Source organism: Ixodes scapularis, unplaced genomic scaffold, assembly GCF_016920785.2.
Source record: "Ixodes scapularis isolate PalLabHiFi unplaced genomic scaffold, ASM1692078v2 PGA_scaffold1__304_contigs__length_218370807, whole genome shotgun sequence".
NCBI classification, from domain to species: Eukaryota; Metazoa; Arthropoda; class Arachnida; order Ixodida; family Ixodidae; genus Ixodes; species Ixodes scapularis.
This window is the reverse complement of record NW_024609846.1, coordinates 66907315-66921758: the sequence shown is the minus strand read 5'-3', so window position 1 is coordinate 66921758 and position 14444 is coordinate 66907315. Positions and strand designations below refer to the sequence as shown.

The window sequence follows — 14444 nt, the reverse complement described above, 5'->3', positions numbered from 1 at the left end:
GCACTGGAGCTTTGGCATCTGTTACGGACCGCTAGCGCTATATTTGGGCCGGCGTACGACGATGCATACGATATTTTTGTGGCGAAAAAACACTACATGTTTAGGGGGCGGGGGGGGGGGGGGGGGCGGCACGCGGTGCATTTAAAAGTTGCTTTTACAAACACCGGAAGCGTGAAGGGAGAAAACTTTGTTTTAACCCTGCCTTATATTTGTTATGACATAAATATGTCTTATTATATTATTATAATTAACATTATTGTTATTTTCACGGGGAAACGGCCTGCTTATCCTACTCATAAAGCAACAGAACCACACTCAAGGGATTCTACACCATTACCCAGTACAAGCACTGAGTTACCGAGCTCACACCTAGACGTCGAAGGGGTGGAGAACTTCATTGCACCATGGAAAGAGACGCCTGGTGCATTGGTAGCTTCCTTGAAGTTCAACAAGCGACCAAAACCCAAGCATAGCGGAGAGATGGTTCGCATCAAAGTGAAGGCAGCCACGAAGACATGCAACAGGCCCTTAAAGAAACACCTCGACGGTATGTCACGCAAGACAGTAAGGAATCATTCATTTTTCAAAGACGTTTCAAAGGGACACGTCGTGGGAACTGGGCACAAGTCTTTGCAAAAACAAGTTGCTACCAAAGGTTGGTAACAACCTTCGGCAGGAGAAGCCATGCCACTATGAAAAGGAAGATAATGAAATTAGACTGCGGATGCGTGCACCCTTGTTCTCTCCGTGACGAGGCTGAAAATGTCCTGAAAGAAAAGCAAGCTAAGCCTGAGGTTCTCTGTCAGAAAGAAATAGAGGGAAGCCAGAGCGACAATGCATTGCGCCTCATGAAGGTCACACATTCACTGCAAAGGAAGAGTGTCTTACGACTTCACTGAGCGTTAACCTCCGACAAACAGACACTCTCTCGATCGCAGACACAAAAAACGTACACACAGCACTGAACTCATAACTCTTTGTACTTTGTCTTCATCTTCTACGTATTTTTAAAAGAAAACCTGTAAATTGTTTTGTCTTCGTTTTTTTTTCTCCGCCTATTAAATCAAATTCGTTAGATAGTCCGCGATTATCCTCCTAATAATTATTTGCAGAAAAGGTGAGAGATGTGCAGCTCACTCAACCATCGTCAAGCCCGGCAATATGCTTCGCTTCAAATATTTCCCTAGTTAGTTGCTTGTTTTTTCGGTCTATCACGGTGCAACCACGTATTTGTTTCATACACCTGCAATCCCGGCAGTGCAAACCCAGATGTCCCTAGTTGGCTTTAATGAGGTTATTATGGTGTTCGCGAAGTTGATCGTTGAGGCACCGTCCAGTCTGGCCAATATACCGTTTTCCAAAGAAGAGAGCAATGGAGTACACGTCTGTTGTATGATGCCGTGGCAGCTGAAGTGGACCGCCCTGCTTCAGTCCAGGAAAAGAACAACCGTCTACAAGGCGACAGTAGCGTCGCCACAACAGTTCGCCCCATTCAAGAATAAAAAGAAAATGCTATGTACAACATTTGAAACATGGACACTGATATAAAACGAAAGCGAGCAATCTTTATTGTCTGGAAGTCTGTCTGGCAGACCGTCTTTGTTCCATGGCCACTGAACAGGGCGAAATGATGAGTGGGCATCCCGGTGCCGGCGAGGTCGATGGAGATGCCGGTAACGCAGTCTCCAACAATGTCACGGGGAGTTGATTGTGGTTGCGCGACCACAGAAGGCGGAGATACAGCGGACGATGGGGTCATTGATGGCGCTGAGAACCATGGGATGTGGCCCAGGGCATCTTGAGGAGGTGGCTTTCTGCTTGGTAGTAGGAGGACAAGCTGCTTCCTGTTTAACACTGTCTCATCTTCTAGGTGGTAGGCGTTCTTCACTGGGTATTTTCCCACCTTGAGGGCCGCAGAATATCTGGGGCTACGTTTTGGAGTGTGTCTTAGTAGCTTGACCCATTACTTTAACTCCAAGTTTTTGCACACTGACTCTTGCTCCCCGGCGGGCATTCGTGTACTTCTTGAACTTCTGGTGGTCGCTGCTCTCCCAGACTCTTGTTGGTTGACCGAGAAAATCCTTGAAAGGGCCCCACGAGATGTCCAGCCCCGTCCTTAAATTGGCGTCTTTACAGCAAGAAAGCTGGCTTTTGACTGTAGCTGCGTGAGGAGTGCAACAGTAACCTCCTAGGTACTCCACCACCGTTTTCTTGAGGGGACGCTGCTCCTGGACACTAACATGCGCGAAGTCCTTGAACACACGGTTGACACGTTAAATCTGTTCATTGCGCTGTGGATGGTACTCCGAATTGAAACTGTGTCGCTTTCCCCGTTCTGTCAATAATCCTTCAAAAACTACGGAAACAAACTGAGGGCCATGATCACTGACAACTTCAGTAGGGTACCCTTCCCGGCTAAACAATGCCCGTAAAAACGACATGATTTTTTTTTTTGACGTGCCGTCAAACACACTTCGGGTCACTTGCTGAAATAATCAATTAGTGTAATAGCGTACCAGCATCGGCTTGGAGCATTGGGAAAGGGCCGAACAATGTCTATTCACATTTTTCCCAAGAAGCAGGCAGAAATGCAACTGGATGTAGGGGAGATACCACGAATTTTGCAGACTTGTCACCTGCTTCACAAATATCGCAGGAACTAACAACAGTTTCAATGTGTTTTTCCATTCCAAGCCGCCAATATGTGTCAGAAGCCCGCTGCTTTGTTCCTGTTATTCCAGAGTGAGCTTCGTGTGCTAGTTCCACAATCTTCGCAATAAGAGAGGTAAAAACAACAACCCGAACCCCCCAAAACAGCTGATCTCCACGCCTGGAAAGTTATTTTACTTGTTGAAAGGGTGCCATGTAAGGATGTAGCTCCTTTATTGGTGGCTAGGTACCGGTTGTCAAAACAATCACTGGAAGCAGCCGCTTGTCCTATCAAGTCTCTTTGACTTACTCTTGCTGCGATACACACAAAGAAATGGCACAGACAACCTCGTATTTCTGGGTTTCCCCAGGCGGACTAAAAGGCACACGCAAAAAAGCACCTGCCACAAACTTGTCTTCTCCCTTCCTAAAAACCATTGAGAAGCTTTAGGCGAGCAAACGAGCATGCCATCTTGCAATCCTCAATGGTCGTTCGCCAGTTCCTTGAGAGCTTAACAGTATCAACAATGACTGGCTGTCGGTCTGCAGCGCAAAATGCCGGCCCCACTAGAAAACATGCCAGTGCTCGCACGCCCACATGCAAGCCAGCGCCTCACGCTCTTTAGCAGAGTATTTCCGGTCTTGGTGGCGTTAGAGGTCGAGAAGCTTGGGAGAAGGTCACAAAGTCTCCGTTTTTCTTCGGCTGCAGGACAGTTCCAAGGCCGTACGCTGAGCTGTCAGTTGTCACGACCACGGGCCGCTTAGATTCGAACCTTGGGAGAGGGTCGCAGAAAAGTAAGAACTCAGTGTCTGAAAACTGTTTTCCCGAGCAGAAGTGCAGCGGAAAGGTTCACCTTTGTGTAGTAGCTAACGTAGTTGTTTTGACAGCTCTTCATACCCAGGGATGAACTTGGCGTAGTAGCCGACCATGCCCAGAAACGGACTTAGCATGGTGACGTCTGTAGGTGCTAGGGCGTTGAGAATCATGTCAACATGGCTTTGCATGGGTGACATTCCCCGCTAGCTGATAACGTGTCCCTAGAATTACAGTTCCAAAACATTGAAGATGCAGTTGTCGTTCAGCTAAAAGCGCGCTTCATTGATGCGACGGAGAACTTCATTCACATTCTTGAGGTGCTCCACATCGGTGGTTCCGAGAACAGTGTTGTCATCTAGGTAGTAGTGTACTTGTTGACATCCCTTCAGTATTGTAGCCATCATTTTCTTGAACGCAACAGGAACCGTAGCCAAACCAAAACAAACCCTGGTGAACCTGAAATGGCGTTCGCGTTTTATGAACGTCGTCAGGTCTCGACTTTCCTGGGACAAAATGACCTGATGGTACGTGCTTGATAGATCGAGCCGCGAGAAGTACTTCACTCCGACCTGTGCTTGTAGCAGTTCCTCAGTGTGACGCAACGAAAAGCTATCAATTATGACGGCCTTGTTTACTTCTCTTAAATCAACGCAGAGTCGAACTTTCCCGTTTTGTTTCTCTCCGCCACGATCGGAAGGACCCACTCAGACGCATCAATTTTCTCAATGACGCCTGCCTGTACTACTCGATGGAGCTCTTCGGGGCCTCGTCCTTGACAGAAAAAGTAATTATTCGCAGCTTGGCAGAAACGGGCTGAGCTCCTTGAAGGAACCCTCAGTTCCGAGATTGCGGAACTGAGGGTTCCTTCAAAAAGGTTCGCGCAATCATCTACCGGGGTTCGATGGAGTCCAGAAGGTACGCACATGGTCTTGAAATATTTCAACGGGCTATTACTAACCTCAAGGGACAAACAAGCGATGGCATCGATGTCGAGTATATTCGTATAGTTTAGGATAACCTAGCAGTGTACAGAACGCTAGCGCTCCTTGTAACCGGCAACAGCAACCAAGCAGCCTGCTACGGCGCTCTTCTGCAAAGAAAAATCGAAGAAGCTTGCGGACGTAGCTTGCAGTTTTGATAAGCAGAACTGAAATTTCTCTTGTACGTATCTTCCGACGTTATGGAAACTGCTTACCCTGTGTCAACCAAGAATAAGGGCGTTCCTTCTACTTGAACCGGAATATAGAGACATCTCTTTGGTTTATCGTGCACGTGAAGAATACTAAGAACGTCCTCGTTACAGTCATTCAAGCACGCAACTTCTCTGGTAGTACCACATTTGCTACTGCGATTGGCGGCACTCTTGCAGAGAGCCCGAGAATGCTTGACTTTCCCGCATCCAGCACACTTTTTCCTCTTGCTTTGCATCTAACGCAATTCACGAGATGTCCCGACGAGCTCCCAGCGGTAACATTTCTTCAAAATGGAGAATGAAGGCTCACCTCTTTGTGCACGCTCTAGTCGCTCGGTGTTAGACTATATTTACAGTCCATCTTGCGTACAAATGAAGACGATACGAGTTTTTTTGAGTACCAGACCGCTTCCTCTATTCGTCAGCAGATGGGCAACGCCCGGGCCCAGGTTAGACAACTTCCCTCCAGGAATAGACGCTCTCGTAAATGCTGGCTCGTAGTCTTCGCCACCAGCTGATCGCGGATGAACTCGGTCATCAAGAGTACGAACTCGCCGTCCGGCTACAGGTCTCGCAGCTCGGTCAGAAATACGTCGGCAGGTTCCCCCGGTAGCTGCGCTCCCTGCCTGAAGTGGTGTCGTGCCACGACCGCGTTCGAAACTGCCGCGAAGTAGGTCTCCAGGGCCGCCAAAGCGGCACTGTACTCGTCCGGGGTAGTCGGTGTCTTTGTATACCTTCAGTTGGTACCTCCAGTGGGACCGGGGGGTTAGTCGCCAGAAGTGTGAACACTCGCTGTGCTTCGACACCGAGCCAATCTAGAAGTCTGGCCTTCCGCCGGGCTGGTCCATGGGCGTCTCCCCCCGAAACCAGCATTCAATTTTGGAACACTCGCCGCCACTGTTTTCACGGGATAAAAGGTCATCCGGAAGAGGAAAGGAAAGGAGGCGGCACCGCTAGGCTCATGCTTGTCGGTCCATCATACTTCGCCAATCTGTTGTATTCTGCCGCGGCAGCTGAAAATGCAAAATAATTAGCTTGCCTCACCTTCAAAATAAAATCACGGACAATTTTACAAAGTTTTAAAAATCGGATAAACAAACGAGGACAAAACATTTTAGAGCTTTTGTTCTAACAATACGTAAAAGAAAACGAAGGCAAAATACAAAACATTGAGGGTTCAGCGCTGTGCGTCTGTCTATCTTTCTGTGTCTGCAATCGATGGAATGCCTGCTTGCGAGATGTTTATGCGATCTGAAGTCGTAAGATGAAAAACCCACTAGCCCAAGCTGCTGTGTTGACAAGAAGTAACACTGTTGCTTGCTGTAGGAGCATCAAGGACAAGAACGAGACTTGGCTCTTTTTACTTGTGCATTCCGGTTTGTTACAACACTTAAAGCAACTTGTCGCTGTTGGCATTGAAGTTGCCATGAACCACTCTCTTTTAAGCAAAACAGAGAGGATCATTGAGTTGACGCAAAGAAAGTCTCTGGTTAAAAAGGCTGTGAATAGTGCTGCGAGACCGTAAGGGTCATCTCTCCGAAAGGCAACAAGCAGACATCGTGTGCCTAATTGTACTGCTTGTGACATACTTTGATAAAAAAAAAACTCTTCTAGTTCAGCAGAATAACGTAAAACTGTCTTAAGATAACGTCTGGGATTACCAATAGACATTGCACTCCAAACTTTTATAGGAAGACCAGTGAGTAACTGACAGGAATCAAGATTCACCACCCAAGGTTACCATGCATTGTACCACGCGGATCAAAGGGATAGATGTCCGTTTCAATGGACGGCAACAATCGGGTTCTTACCGTATTGCGCTAGAATATACTACAGAGGTGCCTAAAATTGGTGGAAATGTTTACTAAAATTGTAAAAGGATTAGCTCACCTGTGTTAATCAAGGAAAACAAAAAAAAAACTATGTTTTCTCTATACATTGCATGTACACTGAAAATTTTTTTTGTATGTTACAGTGGCGCCTATTTGGCCCAAAAAACGTGAAGAATATGTAAACCAATTCTATTTGCACTCCAGTTCACAAATTGTTCAACCTTAGTAGACGCTAGAATATCCCACAACGATTTTCTCATGATTTTAAGATAAAAAGCTTATTGATAATTTTTCCATAGACCAAAACAAGTTCTGATTTTTTTTTGTTTTGACTCCGGCAGTTTCATGCATTTCTACTCTCTATAAATGAATGCACCCGCTTCGAGCATCTGTTTAGTAAATCCGAGCTCGGCAAGTTAAGAAACCGGTTTATGCGGTAGTTCATGATGAGTATCGGTTACTTTCAGCAACCTCAAGCTGTCATTATTTCCTTCAGTTCTATATTGCTTTAATAGTTTTTCACTGTACAACATATTATTGGAAAGTAAACATATTCGGCAAAAATCTGCCTCGTTGAGTGCCAGTTACAGTCGAAACCGAGCTGGTTTCGAAACGTCGGGTGTCCTCTCAAATATTGGTGGGATCAACATTTTCGGACATTTACAGCATGTTATACCTTCATTTGCGTCCTAAGTTTGTTCTTTATTTTGTAGCGGAAACCGTCTACTCAGCCAACAGTACTCGATCTCATGTGATGGAATAACTGTGATGGCTAAAATTTACGTGTTCGACCAAGCACTGGCTGTACTATTCAGCGTGTACAACCTTTTCAACATTGCATACTCAGTGCATACTTTGCACTAGCTTGGAGTTTATTTAAAATAATTGAACTCATTTGTGCTTTTTGACATCATTTGGTTTGAATATTTGTTCCTTTGTATACTGCATCTGACGATCATAAATGCCAGCAGTGGAGGGCTGCCTACACAGAAGTCAGAATTTCCCTTGCGGACGCCTGAAATTTCCCTACTACTGCCGAAATTTTCCTCGTTTGCCGAAATAATCGTATAATACTAAATATTTGTTGTTCTCTGCGTCACTTCAATTTTTGCGATGAAAGATATGTTGTGTTTCCTTTACGCCTCGCCTACGTTTCGTAAGAATGAGTTGATCACGCCAAACGGGTGGTCAAAGGAAATCTGGAGAAGGGGAATGTTACCGGGAGATTCAAACTAACGAATGACACCCCATCTTCGACTTAAATTTTATATACGTCATCAAAACGTGGAACTGTTTTATTAACTTTTTTGGTGGTTTTTATAATAGTCAGTCCAAAACAAAAGGTGTAACACAAGCTAGGGTTCTCAAAATCGAACACATGGAACTCGACAGATGGTAGGCAGAATTGTGTGTACGGCACTCCACGAAATATTATTCGCCACGGTAAGTATTTGTCTTGCATGGTGTCTGTACCTCCTGACATCGCAGTATTTTTTTTTTTTTTTGCACTCAAGCTTTTTTTTTTCGAGAAGCCACAGCGGCGCTCTCAGAAACTTCAAGTTGACGGGTCCCTTCCTCCATAGTTTTCACGGCGGCGATGAAAACTGACTTTGCCGTAAAAATTACTCCAATTGCTCCTCAGTCCTTGTTGCCAGATGATCGCACAACAAACCGCCAAACGGATGGATGGAATAATCCAAATGTAGCAAAAGCCACTCAAATTCGATGTTATGTCTGAAAAAAATCAGAATTGACCTTTAAATTTTCAGATAGATACGGTGCCTAAAATTTCCCTCAAACTAGCGAGACTTCTCTTTTTCTCACGTTGACCTGTATAATACCTTAATCTGGGAAATTTCTCTCAGGTTTGCAGCCCTGCAGCAATGACTCCAAATGTGAACTCCTTGTTTTAGAATGTACATTGCTTGCTTGAAAACTTGTGCAGTGAGAGTTCCTGGCAATGCTAGTGGCATGCTAAGGTGAGATGGTGTAGAATACAGAACAAGTCTGATTCTTTTATTTCGTGTTCCCTGTCCTTTGCTTACTTAGAGGAGCTAAGCAACAATTTCAGTGCTTTGCTTAAATGATTTGGGGGTTGGTGTCCCGACCTTTCTGAAGCAAAGAACAAAAAACGCCTTTGTCTGCATGTCCTAGTTTTTATTTTAAAAATTGACAAAACTTGAGTTTTTCAGCACCTCTCAACTCCTTCACCTTCTTCCGAGTCACGTGCGCTGTGACGCGAATCAGGGATCCGCGGGGTTCCAGTGAAGCTGTCTCTCTATGCCTCGTTTTAACTTCCTTCCGAGCGCAGCCAAAGGCTGAGGGCGTTCGCAACTTTGAGAAGAGCAGTCCTACGCGCCACAAAGTAGTCCGCAAAAGATTTTTTTTAATAACTGTTTTGTGCGTAAACATTGCACAATATTTCAGATGTGTACTGCTGAGAATGATTTGCAACTAAAGGAATGAAATATCTGCAGTTTATGTTTTTATTAAAATGTGCAAATGCATGTGGGTTGGTGAAAACACGTACAACTGTTGGCAACACGGCTGCAGCGCTCGGTTTTTCTGTGTGACTTTGTTCCCGTAATTGCCGAATCATGTGCTTCACTGCTTTTCCTCACCGAGTCCTTTCCAATCTTCCTTTCGCAAAGGCACGTTTGGGCGTCAGGCGGAAGAGGTCGTCATGAATGTCTATTTTCAGATTTGCCAGGAGACTCTGGCCGTGTCGTACCACGAAGTTGTTAACCGAAGCAGTGTTGTAGGCGTTCCCGAAAGAAAGTAAGCAAATACGTTACCAGTCACTTGAGGGTGAAATAACGCGTTTCCGTCCTACGTTACATCAAAATAAAAGGAACGCGTTACTGTTAACGTTACTGATAAAAAGTAACGCATGTTACTTTTGCGTAGCTTTTTTCATTATGAAATACCAATCTTCCCCGTTTTGACGTTACGGGTATGCATACGCGCCCTATTTTAAGAAATATTACGTCCATGCAGACACTGAACCTAGTTATTTTATCTTTCTTACGGTTTCACCTAAGTGTTTACAAAAACGCAAAGAAAAACGCAAAAACTAAAAAAATTCACATGGCTTGGCACCTAGAAACGCACAAAAAATTGTCCATCTTTTTTTTAAGTCTCGGGAATAAAAAGTAACTTAACTCCGTTACCCGTTACTCGAAATATGTAACGTCAATGCGTTAGCCGTAACTGTTCTGAAAAAGTAACGAGTAGCTACATGTTACCGAAAAAAAATGTGACGCGTTACTTGTAACCGCGTTAAAGTGCCGTAAATAGGACGGTGCACTGTAAATTTGGTTTACGGTCAATTTTAACACCTAGTGACTGTAGATTTCTACGGTCACTGTTTAAATCTAGTGTACACAAGATTTACAGTGCACCATTGTTTTTACGACGGGATAGTGGCAGCATCAGCTGCTGGTTTTCGACCGTGAACTTTACGGTTCATTTTTTACAGTCATAGAAGCAGTGCCCATGCAAAGTATTTCGAACGAGTTTTGCTTTACTGGACGGACAAAGATGCAGCTGTCCGTTATTTGTATGAGAGCTTGCACCGCGCCTGAAATGACGCCTACCTCCAGGCAAATCTGAAGAATAGCCAATTGGAGATCAAGCTCATTGCCGGACCCGTCCTCCCGCTTGTCAAAATGCTCTTGGTCGTCATCTCCAATGTGCATTACAAAGATGAGCGAGCCTGCATAGATAACCAATACCGGACAGCGGGAACTTACGGTACGGTGCATGACAGGCAATACCCGCTGACTCCGTTTTGACCGTGAAAGCCATAAACTTCATCGGCACTAATCACACAGCTGCAGTAGAATCGTCGGTTTGCAGGTTGTAAAACACGCGTTGTATTGCTTCCATAAAGCATCCTATCTTGTCGCTGCAATTAGTGGTGATACATCGTAATAATGTGCATTGCTTATTTGCGTCTATTTTTAATATAAAGTGAAACCTATATTGTGATCTGCAGAAACTAATTGTGATAAAAAAATTAACAACGTGGGGTAGAAGTTGAAATTGTGAAGGCCGCAATACTTACTTTTTTCTCCTGTTCCCAAAAAGAGAAGCACGTCACAGGTTCCGTAATCCGAATAAACGTACTGAAATTCAGCTGTCGCTGCCGTCGAACAAAGATAATAGACATATATAAGGAACGGCAATCGCCGCAGTCCCTGATAGCTGAAGAAAGACAGGGTGTGGTTTATTCTATTCAAGCTTCTCGCTTCCTCAACGTTCCTGTCTGCTAATGCCGCCATCTGATTGACTCAGGACCAATAATAAGTAGATACTTGCCATGAGTCGTGCCGCACGCACTTGACTTACTATAAGCAAATAGTTAAAAAAAAGCGCTACCTTAAACTTTTTTTTTAGAAGTCGCTTTTTTAGCAAAATTGGTCTCATGAGCTTTTAAATATCCTCATAGATGCTGTCAAAAAGTTGCACTCATAACTAAAATATTTTTTTCAGCAAAACAAAAAAATTATTTCCGACAAGCTGGCACCATCTCATGGCCTGTCCAAACAGGAGACTACAAAAAGCGCTAGGCGAGCCGACTCCTTGAAAAATCGGCAAAATTAAAGCGGACGCTTCAATTTTGGCGATTCTTGAAGGAGTCGTGTCGTCTGAAGGGGTGTCCAAACACGACACTACAAAACGCACGACTCCGACAAATCGTGAAAATCGAAGCGGACGCTTCTAGTTTTACGATTTGTCGGAGTCGTGAAAATTTTTGCAGGAGTCGTAAAAATTTTCACGATCACGACTTCTCTCCTGGCCTCCTCCACTTTTCTCTGTCGTCACACGCCACCTAGCTGCGTCTGGCTCACCTCGCCAACGCCCTCGCGTACCGCCTTCGCCCGGCTCGAAGGCCAAAAAGGACCGGCTTCGGGTGGATTTGGGACATTCCTGCGTCGAAGGGTGCGTTTCGCCCGCCTCGGATCTGCTTTCTTTGTTGAGATTCACTTTCGTCGTGATGGCTTCCGACGCGGTTCCGCATTGTGAGCGGAGGCCTTGAGTGATTGACCCACAGCCAACAGAGCCTGTGAGTGGCTCTCCGTACCCACGTGATGACCAGAGCAAGGCCGCCGTGGAGGAAGCGAGGGGGACATTAGTCGGAGGGAAGTTTCCACCCGGGAGCTTTGACGGAGGGAAATTCCCCCCTGACGGCCGGAAGCGGAGCGCGGCACGATTTGCCGGAGTCGTGAGTTTTGTAGTATCCTTTTTGGACAGGCCTTGACAAGTTTTGTGGCCAAGCCAACATCACGACTTTTCTCCTCGCCTCCTCCACTTTTCTTTGACGTCGGTGCTCGTCCGATTTGACATCACACGGCACCTGCCGCTGGTGTTCTCTCGCGGCTCGCTGACATCGCTACCGCCGTCGTTTCGTCTGGAAAGCCAAAGAGGTCCGCTTCTGGTGGATTTGGGAGATTCCTGCGTCGAAGCGCGTGTTTCGCTTCTCGCATTAAAAGGGAACAACACCTTCGTGTCGTTCCCTTTCCCGTTTTCGGGACTGGAAAAAAGGCGGAGGCCTTGAGCTATTGAGCGACAGTCAAAAGAGCGTGTGAGTAGCTCTCCGGACCCACGTGATGAGCAGATAAAGGGCACCGTAAAGGGCACGGGCGACCTTTAAACTAAAGTATTCCCCCTCCCCTCTTCCCCCCCCCCCCCCCCCAAACAAAAAAAACAAAAGAGGCCGGAAGCGGGCCCTCGAAGGATTTGTCGGAGTCGTGTCGTCTGACGTCTTTGGCAGTGTACTGTTTGGACAGGCCTTATGGCGCACCTTTCTGAATTTCGAAGGCGTTTATCTCGATTCCATTTTTATTGCGAAAACATTAACTGTCCCATGGAGCGAAGCCGGCGTTGTCTGCGACCGCGGAAAACGGCGTCTTAATTTGGTCTGTAGCGGCGAAAAACGTCGGCTAAATTCATATTGGCTGCGACGCATTATAGTTCCAAGGTGACACGTGCAGCATAACACCCGTGTGACGCGGCTATGAATATAAATTGCAGAAATTATACCATATTTAATAGAAAATAAAAGTGAATGTGCGGTATGTCCCCAGAGAAGCCATCTTGCTTATTTTGTGGCCCACGCGCCGGTAAAAGGGAGTGGGTGGCGCACGCTTGGCTGCCGTGTTTTCTCCCTCTCGGGTCACGTGTCAGGCGTGGCGGGAAAGGGGGGGGGGGGAGGGGAGTAGAGGAGAAGCGGGAAATTTCCCCTATTTCTCCCTGCGCACAACTCTGTCACGTGCTCTACGTTCTGCATTCAGCCATGTCGCCCCACCCGGCCGGCCTCTGCGGAGGCCAGTTTGGCGCACTCGTTGTAGGAATGCGCTGCATGTACTAATGCTTTCGCATTCCTACACGTAGACATTATTAAGTGTCCTCCTGTAATATTTCGCCATCAAATCTTGGTTTGGGAAAACAATAAAATTTCATAAGGACTTATGTGTGTGGAGCCAGCTTTTTTTTTAAGTTTCCGTACTCAAATTTTGTAATGAACGCGGCTGTAAGATTACTTTCAATATTTTCATTATTTTTAGTTGTGGAAAGCTGCAGTTGTTTAAACCTAATTCACGTCAAAATTATAAACCTTTGCACATTGACTTTTATTTTCTATTAAAAGTCGTATGATATCTGCAATTTATACTCAGAGCCGCGTGACAGGGGTGTTATACTGTATGATTCACCGAAGGAAGGGGTCATCATCATTACTTTTTCTCATTGAGTTTTACTCAGGGGACACTCTGTTAGTTTATGTACTTTTACGTAACTCTTTGACCGATAAAGTTATAAACTTAAAGTTTTACATGTCATTTTCTTTTTCAGGTATGAATCTGCCTAGCAACTTTGAAATAAGACTAGAGGCACATCCCCACATTTTCTCTCCAGTGCAGTGTGTTTAGAAGCGACAAGCTGAAGCGTACCGTTGCTAAGAGAGCTTGTGCCAAGCTTGTACACACAGTTGCGTTGACACACAGTGGATTGCAGTCAAGAGCCAATAAGAACGCGCTACTGTCGCTAACGGCTGAACAATAAAGAAGTTCATGGTAACTTGGCGGCGCCCGGCGACAGCGTCGATGTGGTCGATCTTAAGACAATCTCGCTGGGTTCCACGACATTCTGCCCGGCTTGAACCATCGCAGCCTTTGAGAAACTTTGCTCGAGACGTTCCCCACCGCTCCCCAAACGAAGAAGCCGCTTCCGTCAACGGAGACGCGGAAACGCATCGTGGAGTGGCTCGAGCGAACACGTGAGCCTCCTCTACTTTTTTGACTTCTGACTGGTCTATCTATCCGCCTTGCTGCGCGTTACGAGGCACTGCGCGACGTCGCGCATCGGTCCGGAAGCAGCCGCTTCCGACTGTAAGGACGCCACTCCCCCCTCAAACGCGCTTAAACGCGAATGTGTCCTCGGCTGGTTCAGCCACTTTCGACTGCTTAAAGACCGTACCTCTAAAAAATCTCTCACGGTGAGAGTAGGGTGCCCTGATGCCATCGCCCTCCCTGCGGAGGGTGAGGACAACATGCGTCGTCTGCTCCGGCAGCCGACATTACGGCCCCCACAACGAACGGCCGGCATGCATAGCGCGAGTCCATTAAAAAAAAGAAAATGGACTTGTTTACAAGCTATATCACCACATGTCATGTCACCGCCGGAGCGCCGTGTGAAAAAGGGAGACGTGGAGCGTTGCTTGTAAGAATACGCCGCGTGCATGAATGCTTTCGCATTCCTACACGTAAGCAGTCTTAAGTGTCTCTGCCGAATTTTTTTACTGCCTTTACCTCGTTCATACTACAATCCTAGCTGTATTACGGTTATAGTTATATTGAACCAAGAAAAAATTATATTTTGTTCTTAGGCAGCTTGACTGAATGAGAGATGTGGATTAGTTGATTGCAAATTTTAAGTAAGTTTCGCACCCCTG

General features: G+C 46.0%; 1 protein-coding gene across 1 annotated transcript in view; it reads right to left on the bottom strand.

The window, feature by feature from the left end:
• Positions 1-14444, bottom strand: part of LOC115321014 — a 44165-nt gene that overhangs the window by 11109 nt on the left and 18612 nt on the right. Inside the window, exon 5 of the mRNA XM_040216487.1 lies at positions 10557-10634. Coding sequence (XP_040072421.1) covers positions 10557-10634 — 78 coding nt within the window. The remainder of the gene's footprint in view (positions 1-10556; positions 10635-14444) is intronic.